The sequence below is a fragment of the Lutra lutra genome, chromosome X (genome assembly GCF_902655055.1).
Source record: "Lutra lutra chromosome X, mLutLut1.2, whole genome shotgun sequence".
Classification (NCBI taxonomy): Eukaryota; Metazoa; Chordata; class Mammalia; order Carnivora; family Mustelidae; genus Lutra; species Lutra lutra.
This window is the reverse complement of record NC_062296.1, coordinates 51920141-51941373: the sequence shown is the minus strand read 5'-3', so window position 1 is coordinate 51941373 and position 21233 is coordinate 51920141. Positions and strand designations below refer to the sequence as shown.

General features: G+C 38.6%; 1 protein-coding gene across 4 annotated transcripts in view; it reads left to right on the top strand.

The window, feature by feature from the left end:
- The window catches only part of YIPF6 (Yip1 domain family member 6), a 41181-nt gene extending 35934 nt beyond the window's left edge, over positions 1-5247 (top strand). For 3 of the 4 annotated variants that reach the window (XM_047715906.1, XM_047715907.1, XM_047715910.1), the window contains exon 7: positions 773-5247. In XM_047715906.1, the coding sequence (XP_047571862.1) occupies positions 773-891 (119 nt within the window). In that variant the 3' untranslated portion in view covers positions 892-5247. The remainder of the gene's footprint in view (positions 1-772) is intronic. The other variant, XM_047715909.1, reaches the window with a different exon arrangement.
- The last annotated feature ends 15986 nt before the right edge of the window (positions 5248-21233 follow it).

Sequence of the window (21233 nt, the reverse complement as noted above, 5' to 3'; positions counted from 1 at the left end):
TGTCCAGGCTTATAGCTGTTCAGGAAGTAGAATCTTAGAAGAGAGAGAGGCTCCTATAAGCATTCCATTTTCTAATTCAGCATATAGTTCTTTGAGCACAAACTATGTGTCAGGCATTGTGCTAGGCACAGTCTCTATCCTCAGAGTTCATAACATAGTGGAGCAGCCAGACATGTAAACACTTAAGGGCAATAGGTGTCCCAGGTAGGATATGGAAGTCTGTGCAGGGTATGGTGGGGACACAGAGGATGTGTGTGGGAAGTTCTGCCTGCAATGGGAGGATATGTGATGGTTGCTCAGGAAAGATCGCCTGCAAAGGGTGATCAGATGTGTGAAAGGTTGAGTCTCATTTCCTGGGTGGACAAGAGGGATAACATCTAAAGAGCCGATAACTGAATGAGAACAATTACTCAAGAAGCACAGCAGTATGAGGTCATTTGCCATAGGAGCAACTTGCCTTAGACATTTTTCTCAGTGTATTCATCACAGGTCAGTAACTTCTCAGAAAAGGTTAGGAAGCCCCTTTTAGAAAGATTTTCATATGAAATGGTTGACAACTTTCAGAGTTTAGTATTGGAAACAAGTAGCTCTCAACTGTCTGGAAAACTATGCCGCAGAATGCGTTTTTCCCCAAAGGTCACAAATATAACTGAACTTTTTGTGTAATTCTGTGTTCCAGATTATGCCAAGCACATTAAAGTATAGTAAATGTTAGTGGTTGTGACAATCTTATTATATTAAAGATTCCATTTTGTTTTGTTTGTTTTTTTAGCCTCTACAGCTTTTCTTGCCGATAGCCAGCCTCCAAACCGCAAAGCCCTGGCCATTTATCCTGTTTTCTTGTTCTATTTTGTCATCAGTTGGATGATTCTCACATTCACTCCTCAGTAAATCAGGAAATGGAAATTAAAAACCAGTGAATTGAAAGCTCATCTGAAAGATGCAGTTCACCATGGAGCTTTCCCTCTGGCCCTCTTTTGTGTAATTTTGGAGGTATTTGGTATGTGAGGATATTAAAAGGGAGCCATAAAGCACCATCACTGCTTATAAGGAACCGATGTTTGAAAGGCTGTCCTTTGCCTCTTGATGTTATTTCTTTAAAATATGTAGTATATGCAGTATAGTGCTGCCTTAAGGCATGATAGGGTCACTGTGGTCCATTCAAGTGACAGCCAATGATTTGGGAAACACATGGATACATCCTGCAATTTGAGTGGAATTAACTGCTGTATTTTCACTTTTGAGAATACTAGTTCAGGTGCGGCTCTTAAACACATTGCCTTATGACTATTAGAATATGCCTCTCTTTTCATAAATAGGAATGGGTAGTCTATCCATTTTGTTTTATTTCTTTCTTAGGCTTAAAAAGGCAATGACAGAGGTTGGGAAGGGGCTTCATAATTGCAGAGGAGAAAACATGCATTAACCAGTATTCAGAATTTGACTGGAGAAAATTCTGCACTTGTTGCTTTCTAAAAAAGCGAAGGACAGGTAAAGAATCAGCTTCTTTAGTTGTTCTGTATGGTTCCTTTTCCACCATGCTTATTAACAGCACCTCATTGACACTCTAGTTTTTAATTTTGCTCTCTAGCTCTGAATATGCAAGCTGTTACTAGTCAATATGTAATTTTCCTGTCATTGAAGCTCTTGGTGGACCAGTGCTTGAACTTATCCAAGTGGGAGACCTCAAAAATTTAGATTGGTAGGTCCTTAATGCATATTATCATTTGGGTAGAATGAGGCATTTTGGACACAGCATAGCTCTAAGGAAGTCCTCGTTATTCTGTGTAGTCTGGGCTTTAACTAGAAAGTAAAGCTAAATCAGAAGCCTGCATTTAACCCCATGCACATGGAGGGATTTAGTGTTCTGATGGCTGGTTCACAGAACAGCTAGATGCTTAGAGCATGACGTTGGATGCCATGGTTTACAGCTGCCACTTCTTCATAGTGGTCTTAGCAGTTTTTTCATTAGATGTGCTTTTTGGGTTGGGGAATGGCAATTTATTTTCTTGGTTTTAGACTTTATTTGTAAAGCTGCTTAGCTCTTCTTTAGACAAGTACTTTTTTTTGCACATGTGCACCTACTTGTATTCTCAGCAGAGTGTCTGGAAAGGCTGATTTGAAGCTAAACAGGGTTCCTTTAGGGTAATATGAACTACTGCCATCTATAAATTGCACATTGAAGAACTCTTAATAGACAAAAGATTAGGAGTCAGGCAGAAAACATTCATTGTATATACAGTTACTTATAAAGATAGGAATTTATTCCATGGTTTTTCTTTATCATGGAATCTAAATATTTATTCATTTTTTAGTCTAAAGACTATCTACACATGGATATATAATTTTAAAAACATATTTTGTCCATTCCCAGATTAACCAAGAACACTACTAGGACAGATGGGTGTTTGGAGTTATCACTAAATTACTGAGCATTTCAAAGTTGGTCCTCTCAATCCCAGCCTTCTCCAGAGGTTTTGGTTATTATATATTTGTATTCATTTCAATTTCTCTGCTAAATTTTAAAATAAACCTGGTGAGCACAAAGCCAATTTTTCAGTCTTGAATTGGTGAAGACAATATTTTGAAACTGGTTTTGATTTTGAAATTGGTCCTTAAGTTATCATCCATTTCCATCGTCTGAAATTTCCCAACCTTTACTGACAACTTCTCTTTTCCAAAGTTATTTCATAATCTGTCCCAGTGGTTATAATGTAAAATTAAAGAAATGATCATGTTTCTCAAAAGGGAATTGCCTACCGAATTTTACTCAGGCTAAATATTTTGGTCAGAAATTTTTAAGGTTACAACAGGGGTGGCAGTTTTATGGGTAGGGAGGCGGGGAGGGGGCTATATTGGGTGTTAAGGCAGTTTGTTCTGTGTGTTAATCTCTTGCTCTTGGGTGATTTAAGGAATGGTTTCATTTGATTTAAATGAAGATAGGTAAAATGGAGATTATCTTTCTGAAAATGAATGGTCAGTTTTATGGTATAAATGATTATTTTCTTAATATATGCAAAAAAGTGCATTGCTCTCTGTGGCAGAAGACCTGCTTATCTGGAAGTTGTAACCCTCAACACAGCTTTCCCTGGTTTGCTGCAAAGGCACATGGCTAATTATAGAAAGAAAGACTAGAAGAGAAAGGGATTTTAACAAAGGAAACCCTGTTCTAGTAATTGGGAAGTTTCATGCTTTAGATGAAACTCAAGTGTGTGAGCATCATTACCAAATATACTGCATCCTTGCTGAATGTGGTGCATCACTGTCATGGGTTGTCATTTGCTGCCCCTACTTCTGAGACTGAGCCTCTGTTGTAACATTCTCTAGCAATAGGAAGGTGAAGACTGGATATAATTGCTCTTCAGATTATAAAAACTCAACTAATGCAAACATATTAGAATGTGCAGTGTAGTCTTAAATGTCAACCATTAATTGTTAAGTCTTTTGCCTCTTGGGAGTCTTATTACATGAATTGATTAGGATCTTTTTATTGTGATGGATTTTTCTGTTGTTGGGCAAGGTGGGCTTGTCACAGGACATAGGACCAGTCAGCATTTTACTGTTTACTATATTTATCTTTTTATAAAGTATCTCCCAAATGTGATTAGAAGGCTAGCAAGCCTATAGTTAAAGATTTAATTGTATACTTCTTATAATCTAACTACTTATTGTACCTGGACTTCCTGAAGATGAAAATGAAAATCTCCTGTCATTTCAAGTCCTTGGGTGACATCAAGTCATTGGAATTTATCTACATGCTATAATGATATGATCAGACATCCATTGCATGAGCTGTTTTATTCCAGAGTAAAATACTGAAATTGTTATTCTTAATTAGACTGTTAATTTCTGAGACAATTTGGATAGAGATAAATCTGTGAATGTTAATTCATGTATGTAAATTAGAAATACTTTTCTAGATTCTGTGGGCTTTTATTGAAAATAAAGAATTTCTAGGGATTTACTCAGGCCATAAGATGGCTAAGTAATAATAATGACAATAATATAACTACTAATAATGGCTAATATTTATTGGGCACTTACATTGTGCCAGGCAATATTCTATTTTTTTAAGAATTTTTATAACAGCTTTGTTGAGATATACTTTACCATAAAATTCATCCTTTTAAAGTGATGTACAATTAAGTGATTTTTTCAGTATATTCACATAATTGTGTATTATCACCACTAGCTCATTTTAGAACATTTTCATCACCTCCCAGTAAAATCCCATATCCAGTAGCATCACTTCTTTTCCCCTTCTCCCCAGCCTCTGGCAACCACCAGTCTGCTTTCTGTCTCTATTGATTTGGCCAGGCACTATTCTTAAGTGCTTTTTATGTATCTCCTCTACTCCATAACAAAAAGTGCTACAATTCTCATTTTACAAGTAGAAAATTGAGTCACAGAAAGGTTAAGTAAATTGCCCACGGTCACACAGTAAATTGATTTAAAATAGGAAAACACTAAATGGGAGCATAGTAGGACACAGTTTTGAATTGCATTGTTATGTACATGAAATGAATATACCCTTTTCCCAGGGTATGGGTATGCTCCCTGTAATTAGCCATTACACCCTACAACTGACTGGAGATAGATAACTCTCATTCTTTTTTTTTCCCCTGAGTAATAGAACACTATATTAGCATCTGAGAAAAACACAAGAGCAGTTGTACATTGGAAAGAGTTAGGTTTCCTGCCTTCCCCCACCTTCAGCTCCTTTTGTCTCCTTTCCCCCACCAGACACATGCACGCGCGCACGCTCCTCTTCTTTTTCCCAGTCTTAAGAGTCAACCAACTTCTGCCTCTTTCATTTTAATTCTCCCAGAGGGAAGATTAGTGCATCAAAATTTAACCTGTTTATTCAGGTGCTTATAGTCAGGGGATGCATCTAGTCACTTATAATACCAGTTATATTTCTAAGCCCTCGGAGAGCAGTAGTGTGAGAATAAAATTCTTTTTTAATTGGGTTAAACTAGGTGGGGGAAATAACAGAGTAAGGGCTTTGCTTTAATGAAGTCAGTGGTTCCACCTGGTAGGAAGTAACCACATGCTACTCTTGTTCACTCTGTTCTGTTTATTTCAGAGCCTTTGTGCTCTGTGCCATCACTGCTGGTAATTTCTTGGTTCTCTTCAGTACTCCATTTTAATCCTGATCTTTCCTGTAAATAATGAACCTATGGAAAGAGTAAATCTGTAAGATGATTTGTGAATGTTAAACTTGCAAATAAAAACACTGGAAAAGGAGATTTTGTACATGTCCATTCTTGAGCTGAAAGACACAGAGATATTTGCTACATACTGTTTTCAGATGTAATATATTGTCATCAGACAGTACCGAATGCTGTGTAGGATTGGACAGGCAGTAATTTTAAATCACATTTACTGAGCAAGTAATATACACCAGGCTATTATGTTAGATACTTTATAACAGTATCTCTTCTAATCACAGCAGCTTTTTAAAGTTTTGTTATTAACCTTATTTCAAAGTTTTGAAACCTGGGAATTTGGGGAGGTTAAATAAATTGTCCAGAGTCACAGTGAGTGGTGCAGCCTGGGTTCAAACTCAGGTTTTATGACTCCATAGTCTTCTATATTAGTTCCTTGCCAAATTAAAATCATACCTACCCACTTAAACTAAGCCACATCAATCAGGTAGCTTAATAATATGGTGGGAAACTGGATTTTCACCCATCTGCTGGGGACAATACTGGTTTCTGCCTTCAGTTTATGATCTACTTGGAGAAACCAAATTCCTCACCATCTGTGCACACTCATAGTTGAAATGCATTGTGATTCTTATTTTTGGTACCACATAAAACCTTAGAATGGTCAGTGAGTATAGGAGAAAGTCTTTGAAATATTGGGAGAATTTGTATCATCCAAGAGGAGAGGGGGGACATTCCAGATGGTAGGGAATATTTAAAAAGAAAGATGAGAGGTAGCAGCCAAGTCTAAAGCCATCTATCTACACATATGCAAGTGTGTCACTGTCCTGTACATATCAGAATGCTTTGTGAAAATTTTCTAGCTGCCTTTATATATTTCACTTTACAAGGCAGATAAAACTTCTAAGCTTATAGCTAAGAAAGTAGGCTCAGATAAGTGAAGTAGTATGCCTTGGGTGATAAAGCCAGTCTCAAGAACACAATTGGAAAGTTGATCTTCATGTAAATATTGATCCTTTTCTAATGATAGCTTGCATACTGAAATGAATTCAACTAACTTTGGGAAATAAAGTTGGTGGATAAGATGAGACCAAGTTATTGAGGGTAAGTATTGAAAAGTAGGAAATTGGTGAGTAGTTGTGGTAGGAATAGGGAGTACTGTGGTAGGAAATAGGATGTTTTCAAAAGTTCTGGAGCAGGGGACTATCTCAAAGAAAGTTACTTATAAAGGAATAAATGAGGACATATCGAAAAGTTGGATTGCAAGTAAGGTAGAGAGAAGAAAGGAGTGCCAATATATTTCTAACCATGGGTCTGGAAGAATGGTGTATTCCTGAGAATAGTTGGGGAGGTGCTGAGTTTGGCTATCAAAGTGGCCATATCCTAAAAACAACTGCAAATATGAGTCTTAAGTATAGTAAAAATCATAGCTAGAAATGTAAATTTGAGTCTGCAGATGTGATTCATGTTGAGAGAATGTACTGTTTCAGTCTTGTTGACAGGTATAGTTGCTAAAGGGCAGGACTGAATAAGAATCAAAGATGAGGAGGAGGGAATGAGTCTTATTTATGTGCTGTGGATTTCTACATGCTACCTTTATCTTACATGAACCTTTTGAGGTAGTTTCCTTCATTTTTAGAGGAGGAAGCAGTTTGGATTTGGTAAGCAGCAAAGGCAGAACATGAACACAGCTCTCGTCTTTACTCAAAAGCCTATGCTCTTCCTGCTGTGCTCTGCTACCCTTACAGAAAGTTTTATACTCCAACAACTAAGAATGTGTGCCTTGCACAAAGCAGGTGTTCAAGAAACATGTTGAGTTAGTTAAAAGAAAAGTAGGCAATAAATAGGTACTACATGCTGAGCGTGGAAGCATGATGAGAAGCAAGAATTGAGAAAATATATCTGGCTAGAAGAATATAGTAAATTGATTGCACTAGTGTCCCAGTGTTTTACCCCTCTCTGAATCCCTGCCCTTTGCCATGTGACTTTGGAGTTCCGCTCAATAAAAGGCAGAACCTGTTCTCTACCCCTTCTTTCTAGGTGGTCTTCGTAGCTTGCTTTGCCTAATAAAATCTGGCAAAAGTAATGGTGTGCAATTTCTGATCCAGAATACCTGAGGCTCTGTGTGTTTTTTATTTGTCTCTCATTTCATGGCCATATCGAGAGAACATGCCTGAGTTCGCCTGCTGGACATATGGAACATAGCCTAGTCATCCTAGCCATAGCTATTCTAGATTGGCCCACTACCAAATGACTGTCAGACAAATGAGTGAGCCCTCTAAGAGTAGAAGAACTTCGCAGCTGTACCCAACCTAAGTTGCCAATCTGCAGACTCAAGGACTAGGTAAATGCTTATTGTTTTAATCTATTGAATTTTGAGTGGTTTGGTATGCAGCATTATAGTGGCAATAGATAACTGGATACAAAAGCCATTCTTTAAAAATTTTTTTGATGTTTCCTGTTACTAGGAGATGGAGGCACTGAGTATTGGTTTCTTATTTGTAGAGTCATATCAGGCACAGAACATTGGAGATGAAAGGAATTTTAGAGATAATTAATTCTCTTTTCTCATTTTACAAAATGAAAAGCTGAGGGCCAGAGAGGGAAGGCTATTACCCAACACTGTTAAAAGGAGCCAGAATAAAACAGTTTTCATTTCCAGTCCATTGCTCTTTATATAACACAGTAGAGTAGCTGAAAGGGCCATAACCTAATGCCAAAAAAAAAAAAAGAAAAAGAAGAAAACCACCAATGCTTTGTCAGTGGATATGTGCATATGTAACAGTGGAAAAGGAAGAAGCTCATGAGAAATAGTGATAGGCTCCTAGTAAAAGAGTTTATTAGGGGAGTAACTACCTAAAGGAGATGAAAAGAACTGTGATTCTGAATAGAGTTGGTAGATTTAACCTTGGAGAAAATAGAGAAACCTCTTGTGAAAGGGAAGAATGGGTGATTAGATGCATGGGTGATTAAATGTTCACACACTTAACAGACTGAGCATTACATTATGCTAGATACTGAGGATTCAAAAATGCCAAGGTATTTCAGATATCAAGGTAGTGATATCATCAAGTTGGTGGCATAGATTGCTCCTAACTTTGCTCCCCCCTCACAAGAACAATAACTAACAACTATTCAAGAACAAGACACCACTGAGAGAATTGTAGAGCATAGGGGTGAGGCTGAAGCATCCCCCTGTACCACAGAGACCAACACAGGTAGAAGGGCAAAAGAAATACCTACATTTTGATGACATTGCTCCTCCCTCAGGCCAGCACAACACCATGTGGAGAGGTCTCCCCTAAGCTTCCAGTTCCTCCAGTGGGACAAGATAGCCCCGGGGGACAAGCAGCCCCTCCATCATTGTGGGTTGCTCTGCAGGAGCCCCTGCTCTGATCTCACACCCTGGGGATTGTAGGGAGATTTATGGGGCTCAACCACTCTGAGTCTGGTGCAACAACCAGCACATGGATCTTGGCTGACCAGATTCTTATCTACAATACCTGTATAATCCCACCTAGCAGTTTTGCTCACCTACAGAACCAAGTGGGAGGCACATCCTGACTAGTGAACTTGATGGGGTGCAGGTGTGCCTGATTCAGATCCTCAAATGAGTTATGCTGGCCCTAGAACCCATGTTGCCAATGCAGAGGCAAGGAGCTGAATCACAGCTCCATCCGCCATGGAGGGTCTTCCAGCCCCATCTGACCAGAAGGTCTGACAAAAATTCCTGGAAGCTGTACTGGCCCGGTGGTGCTTGAACTGAGAGACCCCCTGACCCAAGCCAGTACTGGGCAGGGAGATTAATTCATAGCCAAAGCTGAGGGTAGCTCCTCGCCTCTTCCAATCGAGACTGAGAAGTTGAGAGTAGCTTAGAGTGCCCCTACCCCCAGGCAGGTAAGGGAGCTGAGACAGCCCCACTTGCTGTGAAGTGTCTTCTGATCTCATCAGACCAGAAAAGCTGGAGACAACTCCTGGAAGCTGTGTGGCTCAGCAGCACTTGAGTCTAGAGGTAGGCAAAGCCAATCATTTTCAGAGGAAAGACAGTGGCATTGTTCAGTCAGGGGATTGGGGTATAGATTAGCTTGACTTAAGACAACAAAGAGCTTTTGCCTTTAGAGGTGCTTCTGCTATGCCAGGGCAGGGACTCTTAATTCATAGCCCTACTTACCACTGAATACAGCCCTCAGCCCATCTGACCAGGGAACCTAACCAGAGCACATAGGAAGTGGCATAGCCCATTCAACAACTCTAATTAGTAGCACTTGAAAAGAGAGCAAAACTCATGGCTTACATAGTCTGTCAAGCAAGACTAGTATCCTTGCACTGGAGTAGGAGGGCACAAGACTGTCCCACAAACACAAATAGATAGCTATCAAATCATCCTAAATACCCCACAAATTTACCTGAAGACTGACAGAATAAACTCCACAACCAAAGGGAGAAAAGAGGCCGGAACTTAAGACCTGTGGACATGGTTTAGGGGAGAAATAGATAATGGGTGCTGCAGAGGGGGTGAGCTCTGGTCACAGAAAAGGATAGAGCACACAGGGGAACACAGAAGGAGAACATTTCCCCCAAAGACTTTGGCTGGGAAAACAGAGGGGCTGAATTTCGTGAGTTCTTGCAACCAGCAGGGCTTTAAGCCAGGAGTTTTAAAGGTCAGCAGACTTGGCGGGGATAGTGCCTGGCGGGCACTGCCCTGCTCCTGGAGAGAAGGCAAACAACCCAGGGGCAGACAGCATGGAAACAGTGATCTAAGGAATCCCTGGGGCACACAGTGGTGAGATTATTTGCTCTGCTTGGAGCCTGTCCCCGTGAGGCAGCTTTCACCCAGACACCTCTTTTAAAACAAAGGAGTTGGCTGGCACCATTTCCCTCCTCCACCCCTCAGCATAAACACAGCCACCTGCTGGAAGCAGCACATTGCACACACTGGATGCCTAACTTGAATACACTAGGCCCCAAACCCCTGCTGTTTGGTGGAACTGCCCTTCTTAGGCATGCTAATCTCAGTCCCAGTGCCGTGGGCCCCTCACCCAGAAGACCAGCACAAACCTCTGCCCATACCACATCTGCAGGGCCTCAGTTCTACTAGAAGTATGGGGTCCCCTTTCATAAGCAGACCAGAGCACACATGATTAAAACTTGCCACATTCAGACCAAGGACCAAACACTGTGCACTGCAGGCAAGGACAGCCTCTACTAGCAACTGGCATGAAGGATAGAGCAGCCACAGCACACCAAGCAGAGTGCATGCAACAGACATGATGAGCAGGAAACATAAATGGCTTTCCTAACACAGAGAAAAAGGCAGAGACTTAGACAAAAGGCCAAGATGGAGGAATTTATCCCAAATGAAAGAACAAGACAAGGCCTTGGCCAGAGATCTATGCAAAACAGATACAAGTAACATGCCTGATGGATGATTTAAATCAACACTCATAAGGATACTCACTGAGCTTTAGAAAAGAATAAGGGAAAGCAGGAAGACCCTTAATAGAGATAAAAGGGTTAAAAAAGAATCAGAGATGAAGACTGCAATAAACAAGATTGGAAACACCCCTGATGCAATGCACACTAGGCTGGAAAAGGCAAGGGAATGAATTAGTGATGTAGAAGACAAAATATATGGGGCACCTGGGTGGCACAGTCGGTTGCATGTCCAATTCTTCGTTTTGGCACAGGTCATGATCTTGGGGTCGTGAGATTAGGCCCCACATTGGGCTCTGGATCAGCACAGAATCTGCTTAAGTTTCTCTCTCCCTCTCCATCTGCCCCTCCCCCTGCACTCTCTCTGTCTCAAATAAATAAATAAATAAATAAATAAATAAATAATCTATCTTAATAAGCTCGGGGTGCATTTTGGAAAACAGTATGGAGATTCCTTAAGAAATTAAAAATAGAGCTACCCTATGACCCTGCAATTGCACTACTGGGTATTTATCCCAAAGATACAGATGCAGTGAAAAGAAGAGCCATATGTACCCCAATGTTCATAGCAGCAATAGCCACAATTGCCAAACTGTGGAAAGAGCCCAGATGCCCTTCAACAGACAAATGGATAAAGAAGATATGGTTCATATATACAATGGAATATTACACCTCCATCAGAAAGGATGAATACCTAACTTTTGTATCAACATGGACAGGACTGGAGATTATGCTGAGTAAAATATGTCAAACAGAGAGAGTCAATTATCATATGGTTTCACTTACTTGTGGAGCATAAGGAATACCATGGAGGACAGGAGAAGGAAAGGAAAGTGAGTTGGGGCAAAAGTGAATTGGGAGGGGGAGACAAAGCATGAGAGACTGTGGACTTTGAGAAACAAACTGAGGGTTTTGGAGGGGAGGGAGGTGGGGGGATGGGTGAACCTGGTGGTGGGTATTAAGGAGGGAACGTTTTGCATGGAGCACTGGGTGTGGTGCATAAACAATGAATCTTGGAACACTGAAAAAACTAAAATTAAATTAAAAAAAAATAAGCTGGGGGATGCCTGGGCGGCTCAGTCAGTTAAGCCTCTGACTTGATTTTGGCTCAGGTCATGATCTCAAGGTTGTGATATCAAGCCCCACCTTGGCTCCACACTGGGGACAGAGCCTTTAGGATTCTCTCTCAATTCCTGTCCTTCGGCACCTTTCCCCCACCACTTGTGCATACTCTCTCTCTCTCTCTTAAAAAAAAAAAGGAAAGAAAAGAAAATGAAGCTGAACAAAAGAGAAAAAGAAGAATTATGAACACAGGAATAGACCTGAGGAACTCAATGACTTCATGAAATGTAACAACATTTATATTATAGGAGTCCCAGAAGAAGAAGAGAGAAAAAAGGGAACAGAAAATTTGAGGAAATAATAGCTGAAAATTTCCCAGTCTGGGGAAGGAAACAGACATTCAGATTCAAGAGGCACAGGGCACTCCCATCGAAATCAAACAAAGTAGGCCAACACCAAGACATATTATAATTAAATTTGCAAAATGTATTTATGAAGAAAAAAATCTTAAAAGCGGTAAGACAAAAGAAGTTCTTAACTTACAGACCCGTAAGTCTATCTGCAGCTCTCTAAGTAGAAACTTGGCAAACCAGAAGGGAATGGCACAGTATATTCAAAATGCTGAATGCATAAATCTGCAGCCAAGAATACTCTATCCAGCAAGGCTATCACTCAGAATAGTAGGAGAGATAAAGATTTTCCTAGACAAACAAAAACTAAAGGAATTTGTGACCACTAAACCAGCCACGGAAAAAATATTAAAGGGGATTCTTTGATTGGAAAGGAAAGAGGGACAAAGACAAGAAAGGAGCAGAGAAAATCTCCAGAAACAATGACAAAACAAGTAATAAAATGGTACTAAAAATATATCTATCCATAATTACTCTGAATGTAGGGGCACCTGGGTGGGGCAGTTGGCTAAACGTCTGACTCTTGGTTTCAGTTCAGCTTGTGGTCTCGGGGTCATGAGATTGAGACCTGCATCAGGCTCCCCACTCTGTCCAGAGTCTACCTAAGACTCCCTCTCCCTCTGCCCCAACCCTCCGTGCTCTCTCTATCAAAATGGATGGATAAGTGTTTAAAAAAATTACTCTGGATCTGAAGGGACTGGGGGAAAAAAACAGACTATCTATATTCTGCTTATAAGAGACTCATTTTACTTTATTTTTTAAAATATTTATTTATTTTAGAGAGGGAGATAGCACAAGCAGGAGGATGGACAGAGGGAGAGGGAGAGAATCTCAAACAGGCTGCCCACTGAGTGTGGAGCCCAACATGGGGCTTGATCCCACGCAAACCAAAACCATGAGTTAGATGCTCAACCAACTTAGCCACCCAAGCACCCCAAGAGACTCATTTTAGATCCACATACACCTGCATGTTGAAAGTGAGGGGATGGGGAATCATTTATCAGGAAAATGGATGTCAAAAGAAATCTGGGCTAGCAATACTTAGATTAGAAAAAATGAGACTTTAAAACAAAGACTGTAATAAGAGACAAAGAAGGGCACATGTCATAATAAAGGGGACAATCCAACAAGATATAACAAATGTAAATATGTATGCACCCAAGACGGGAGCACAAAATTGTATAAAGTAATTAATAACAATCATAAAAGAAGTCATTGACAAAAAAACAATAGTAATAGGACCTTAACTCCCCAGTTACATCAATGGATATATCATCTACGCAAAAAATCAACAAGGAAAGAATAGCTTTGAATGACACACTGGACCAGAAGGACTTAACAGATATCTTCAGAGCATTCCATCCTAAAGTAGCAGAATACACATTCTTTTCAAGTGCACATAGGACATTCTCCAGAATAGATCATATCTGGGTTACAAATCAGGCCTCAACAAATAGAAAAAGATTGAAATTATACCATGCATCCTTTCTCACCACAACACTATGAAACTGAAAGTCAACCACAAGAAAAGAATTGGAAAGACCACAAATATATGGATGTCAAACAACATGCTACTAAACAATGAGTGGCTTAAACAGGAAGTCAAATAAAAATAGGAAAATCATAGACTTTTAACTACAGATAACAAACTGGGGATTGCTGGAAGGGAAGTGGGCAGGGAGATAGGTTAAATGGGTGCTGGGTATTAAAAAGGGCACTTGTGGGGCGCCTGGGTGGCTCAGTGGGTTAAAGCCTCTGCCTTCGGCTCAGGTCATGATCCCGGGGTCCTGGGATTGAGCCCCGTATCGGGCTCTCTGCTTGGCAGGGAGCCTGCTTCCTCCTCTTTCTCTGCTTGCCTCTGCCTACTTGTGATTTCTCTCTGTCAAATAAATAAATTAAAAAAAAAAAAGGCACTTGTGATGAGCACTTGGTGTTGTATGTAAGTAATAAATCACTAAATTCTACTCCTGAAACTAACATTATGTTATATGTTAACTAACTGTAATTCAAATAAAAACTTGAAATTAAAAAAAAAATAAGAAAACACATAGACACAAATGAAAATGAAAACACAGTGGTCCAAAACTTAAGGATGTGTCAAAAGCAGTCCTAAGAGGGAAGTATACAGCACTACAGGCCTACCTAAAGAAGCAAGAAAAATCTCAAATAAACAACCTAAACTTACACCTACAGGAGCTGGAAAAAGAACAACAAACAAGGCCTAAAACCAGCAAATGGAAGACAATAATAAAGATTAAAGCAAAAAATTATGATACAGAAACTTAAAAACCAATAGAACCTATCAGTGAAACCAGGAGCTGGTTCTTTGAAAAGTTTAATAAAATTGATAAACCTTTAGTCAGACTTATCAAAAAGAAAAGAGAAAGATCACAAATTAATAAACTCACAAATGAAAGAGAAGAAATCACAGACGACACCACAGAATTCTAAGAGAATATTATGAAAGACTATATGGTAACATACTGGACAACCTGGAAGAAATGGATAAATTCCTAGAAACATATAAACTACCAAAACTGAAACAAGAAGAAATAGAAAACTTGAAAAGACAACCAGCAAAGAAATGGAAGCAGTTATCAAAACTCCCACCAAAGTAAAGTCCAGGACCAGATTGGCTTCACAGGCAAATATGTTTGGTAGAAGAATTAATGCTTATTTTCAAAGTACTCCGAAAATTAGAAAAGGAAGGAATATCTCCAAATTCATTCTATGAGTCCAGCATTACCCTGATACCAAAACCAGATAAAGACTCCACTAAAAAAGAGAACTACAGGCCAATATCCCTGATGAATATGGATGCAAAAATTCTCAATAAATACTAGTAAACCAAATTCAACAATACATTAAAAAGTTCATTCACAAAAAAAAAAAATTCATTCACTAGGATCAAGTGGGATTTATTCCTGGGGTTCAAGAGTGGTTCAATACTTTTTTTAAAAAAAGATTTTATTTATTTATTTGACAGACAGAGATCACAAGTAGGTAGAGAGGCAGGCAGAGAGAAAGGAAGGGAAGCAGGCTCCCTGCCAAGCAGAGAAACTGATGCGGGGCTCGATCCCAGGACCCTGGGATCATGACCTGAGCTGAAGGCAGAGGCTTTAACCCACTGAGCCACCCAGGCGCCCCAAGAGTGGTTCAATACTGACAAAACAATCCTTGTGACACATCATATCAGTAAGAGAAAGGATAAGAACATTATGATCATTTCAATAGACACAAAAAGCATTTGACAAAGTACAACATCCATTCATGATAAAACCCCTCAACAATGTAGGTTTAGAGGAAACATACCTCAACATAATAAAGCCCATATGTGGAAAAGCCCACAGCTAACATCATCTTTAATGTGGAAAAACTGAAGATTTCCTTTAAGTTCAGAAATAAGACAAGGATGTCCACTTTTATGACTTCTATTCAACAGAGTACAGGAAATCCTACCAACAACAATCAAGAAATGAAAGGCATCCTTTGTAATATAACTTGAAATCCAGAGTTTTGATGCCTCTCATTTTGCTTTTCTTTTTCAGAATTGCTTTGGCTATTTGGGGTCTTTTGTGGTTCCATACAAATTTTAGGATTGTTGGTTCTAGCTCTGTGAAAAATACTGGTAGCATTTTGGTGGAGATTGCATTAAATGTGTAGATGGCTTTGGGTAGTATAGACATTTTAACAATGCTCTTTGAATCCATGAACATGGAATTCTTTTCCATTTATATGTATCCTCTTCAATTTCTTTATTAAGTGTTCTATAGTGTTCAGGGTATAGGTCTTTTACTTCTTTAGTTAGATTTATTCCTAAGTATCTTACTGTTTTGGTGCAATTGCAAATGGGATTGATTCCTTGAATTCCTTTTCTGCTGCTTCATTATTAGTGTATAGAAGTGCATTGATTCTGTGACTGCTTTATTCATGTATGACTTCTAGCAATTTTTTGGAGTCTTTTGGGATTTCTACATAGAGTATCGTGTTATCTGTATATAGTGAAAGTTTGACTTCTTCTTTATTGGTTTGGATGCCTTTTATTTCTTCTTCTTGTCTGATTGCTGAGGCTAGGACTTCTAGTACTTTGTTATATCAAACTGGTGAGTGGACATCCCTGTCTTGTTCCTGACCATAAAGGAAAAGCTCTCAGTTTTTCCCCTTTGAGAATGATATCAGCTGTGGGTCTTTGTATATGGCCTTTATGATATTGAGGTATGTTCCTCTCTTCCTACTTTGTTGAAGGTTTTTATCAGAAAAGGATGCTTTATTTTGTCAAAAGCTTTTTCTGCATCTATTGACAGGATTATATGGTTCTTAGCCTTTCTTTTATTGATGTGGTGTATTGTGTTAATTGTTTTGTGAATATTGAACCACCCCTGAAGCTCAGGAATAAATCCCACTTGATCGTGGTGAATAATTCTTTTAATGTACTGTTGAATTTGATTTACTTTTTTATTGACAATTTTTGTGTCCATGTTCATCAGGGAAACTGGCCTATAATTCTCCTTTGTATTGGGGTCTTTGTCTGCTTTTGAAATCAAGGTATGCTGGTTTTATAGAATGAGTTTGAAGTATTCCTTCTATTTCTGTATTTTGGAACAGTTTTAAGAAGAAGAGGTATTAAACTCTTCTTTAAATGTCTGGCAAAATTCCCCTGGGAAGCCATCTGGTTCAGGACTTTAGTTTGTTAGGAGATTTTTTTTTCTAAGATTTTATTTATTTATTTGTCAGACAGTGAGCACAGGCAGACAGAGTGGCAGCCAGAGGCAGAGGGAGAAGCAGGCTCCCCGCCGAGCAAGGAGCCCGATGTGGGACTCGATCCCAGGACGCTGGGATCATGACCTGAGCTGAAGGCAGCCACTTAATCAACTGAGCCACCCAGGTGTCCCTGTTAGGAGATTTTTGATTACTGATTCAATTTCTTTGCTGTGAGGGGTCTGCTCAAATTTTCTATTTCTTCCTGTTTCAGTTTTGGTACTTTATAAGTTTCTAGGAATTTTCCATTTCTTCCAGGTTGCCCAATTTGTTGGCATGTAATTTTTCATAGTATTCTCTTATAATTGTTTATATTTCTGTGGTGTTGGTTGTATCTCTCCTCTTGCATTTATGATTTTATCTTTTTGGATCCTTTCTCTTTCCTTTTTGATAAGTCTGGCTTGGTGTTTATCAATTTTTTTTTCTTTTGAAGAACCAACTCTTAGTTTGACTAATCCTTTCTACAGTTTTTTTTAAATATTTTATTTATTTATTTGACAGACAGAGATCACAGGTAGGCAGAGAGGCAGGCAGAGAGAAAGAGGAGGAAGCAGGCTCCCTGCTGAGCAGAGAACCCGATGAGGGGCTTGATCCCAGGATCCTGAGATCATGACCTGAGCCGAAGGCAGAGGCTTTAACCCTCTGAGCCACCCAGGTGCCCCTCTACAGTTTTTTTTTGTTTGTTTCTATATCATTTATTTCTGCTCTAATCTTTATTCCCTTCTTCTGCTGGCTATAGGCTTTATTTGGTGTTCTTTTTTTTCAGCTCCTTTAGGTGTAAGTTTATGTTGTGTATTTGAGATTTTTCTTGCTTCTTGGGGCCTGTACTGAAATATACTTCCCTCTTAGGATTGCTTTTGCTACATCCCAAAGGTTTTGGTCTGTTGTGATTTCATTTTCATTTGCTTCCATGTATTCATAAAATTTTTCTTTAATTTCCTGGTTAGTCCATTCATTCCTTATTAGGATGTTCTTTAAGTTACATGTATTGAGGTCTTTCCAATTTTTTTCTTATGGTTGACTTCCCAGTTTCATAGTGTTGTGGTCTAAAAATGTACATGGTATAATCTTAGTCTTTTTATACTTGTTGAGGGTTGATTTGTGACCCAATATGTGATCTATTCTGAAGAATGTTTCATGTGCACTTGAGAAGAATGTATATTCTGATGATTTAGGATGTAATGTTCTGAATATATCTGTTATGGACATCCAGTCCAGTTTGTCATTCAAATCCATTGTTTCCTTATTGATTTTCTGCTTACATGATCTTTCTGTTGCTGTAAAAGTGATGTTAATTGTCCCCTACTATTATTGTATTATTATCAATGCATTTCTTTATGTTTGTTATAAACTGATTTATATATTTAAGTGCTCCCATGCTGGGGGGTATAAATATGTTCAATTGTTAGATATTCTTGATGAGTAGACCCCTTACTCATGATATAATGCCTGTCTTCATCTCTTGTTACAGACTTTATTTTTAAAGTCTAGTTTGTCTGGTATAAGTACAGCTACTCCAACTTTCTTTTGACTTACATTAGCATGATAGGTTGTTCTCCATCCCCTCACTTTCAGTCTGCAGGTGTCTTTAGGTTTCAAATGAGTGTCTTGTAGTCAGAATGTAGATGGATCTTGTTTTCTTATCCATTCTGATACCCTATGTCTTTTGGTTGGTGCATTTAGTCCATTTACATTCATAGTGACTATTGAGAGATATGAATTTAGTGCTTTTGTGTTACCTGTACAGTTGGTGTTTGTGGTAATGTTTTCTGGTCCTTTCTAGTCTTTATTGCTTTTGGCCTTTTTTTTCCCTCCACTCAAAGAGTCCCCCTTAACATTTCTTGCAGGACTGGTTTAGTGGTCACAAACTCCTTTAGTTTCTGTTTGTCTGGGAAACTCTTTATCTATCCTTCTATTTTGAATGAAAGCTATAGTTACTAGGACAGTATGGTACTGGCACAAAAACAGACACACAAATTAATGGAACAGAATACTGAACCCAGAAATGAACCCACAACTATATAGTCAACTAATCTTTTAGAAAGCAAGAAGGAATATCCAATGGGAAAAAAAATAATCTCTTCAACAAATGGTGTTGGCAAATCTGGACAGCAACATGCAAAATAATGAAACTGGATCACCTTCTTACACCATATACAAAAATAAATTCAAAGTAGATGAAGACCTAAATGTAAGATAGGAAACCGTCAAAATCCTAGAGGAGAACACAGCACAGGCAGCAAGCAAGCTCTTTGGCTTCAGCCATGACAACTTCTTGCAAGATATATCACCACAGGCAAATGGAAAAAAAATAAAAAATGAAATAATGGGACTTCATCAAGCTAAAAAGCTTCTGCACAGCAAAGGAAACAATCAACAAAACTAAAAGACAACCTACAGAATGGTAGAAGATATTTGTAAATGACGTATCTGATAAAGGGTTAGTATTAAAAATATAGAAAGAACTTATCAAACTCAACACACACACAAAAACAAATAATCCAGTTAAGAATTGGGCAGAAGATATGAATAGACGTTTTTCCAAAGAAGACATCCAGGTGGCTAACAGATGTGAATAGTTGCTCAACATCACTGACCTTCAGGGAAATACAAATGAAAACCACAATTATACCACCTCCCACATGTCAGAATGGCCAAAATTAACACAAGAAACAACATGTGTGTTGCAAAGATGCAGAGAAAGGGGAACCCTCCTACACTTTTGGTGGAAATGAAAAGTGGTGCAGCCACTCTGGAGAACAGTATGAAGTTTCCTCAAAAATTTAAAAATAGAACTAACCTACCATCCAGCAATTGTACTAGTAGGTATTTACCCAAAGGATATAAAAGTAGATTACAAAAAGGGGCGCCTGGGTGGCTCAGTGGGTTAAAGCCTCTGCCTTCGGCTCAGGTCATGATCTCAGGGTCCTGGGATTGAGCCCCGCATCGGGCTCTCTGCTCAGCAGGGAGCCTGCTTCCCTCTCTCTCTCTCTCTGCCTATCTCTCTGCCTACTTATGATCTCTGTCTGTCAAATAAATAAATAAAATCTTTAAAAAAAAAAGTAGATTACAAAAGGTACATGAATGATTATAGCAGCATTATTAACAATAACCAAACTATAGAAAGAGCTCAAATGTCCACCAACTGATGAGTGGATAAAGAAGATGTGGTGTACACACACACACACACACACACACACACACACACACACAGAGGAATATTACTCAGCCATAAAAAAGAATGAAATATTGCCATTTGAAATGACATGGATGGAGCTAGAGTATGTTATACTAAGTGAAATAAGTCAAAGAAAGATACCATATGATCTCACTCATATGTGGAATTTAAGAAAGAAAAGAGATGAACATATGGGAAGGGGGAAAGAAAAAAAAGGAGAGAGAGAGAAACGACATAAGAGATTCTTAACAATAGAGAACAAACTCAGGGTTGATGTAAGGAGGTCTGTGGGAGATCAGCTAGATGGGTGATAGGGATTAAGGAGGGCACTTGTTATGATGAGCACTGGGTGTTGTACGTAAGTGATGAATCACTGAATCCTACTCCAGAAACGAATATTGCATTGTATGTTAACTACCTCATATTTAAATTTGAAAAATAATAAAATAGTAATTTAAAAATAAATTAAAATTAAAAAAGAGAAAAATAAAGGATATCCAAAGTGGTAAGAAAGAAGTAAATCTTTCACTCTTTTCACCTGATGTCCTACTATACAGAGAAAAACCTGAAAGACTCGACCAAAAAAACCACTGGAATTGAATAAACATATTCAGTAATATCACAGGATACAAAATCAACATACAGAAATCTGTTCCATTTCTATATACAAATAATGAAGCAGCAGAAAGAGAAATTAATGAATCAATCCCATTTCTAATTGTACCCAAACAATAAGATACTTAGGAATAAACCTAACCAAAGAGGTGAAAGGCCTATACTCTGAAAACTATAAAATGCTGATGAAAGAAAATGAAGATGACACAAAGAAATGGAAAGACATTTCATGCTCTTGGATTGGAAGAACACATATCATTAAAAATGTCTGCAGTACCCAAAGCAATCTATATATTTAATGCAATACCTAGCATTTTTCAAAGAATTAGAACAAACAATCTTAAAATTAGTATGGAGCCACAAAAGAGCCCAAATAGCCAAATCTGTCTTGAAGAAAAACAAAAGTGGAACAACTCCAGACTTTAAGTTATATTACAAAACTGTAGTAACCAAAACAGTATGATACTGGCATAAAAATAGACACATAGATAAGGTAAGAGAATAGAAAACCCAGAAATAAATCCACAATTATATGGTTAGTCTACAACAAAGGAGGCAAGAATATGCAATAGGAAAAAGACTGTCTCCTCAACAAATGGTGCTGGGAAA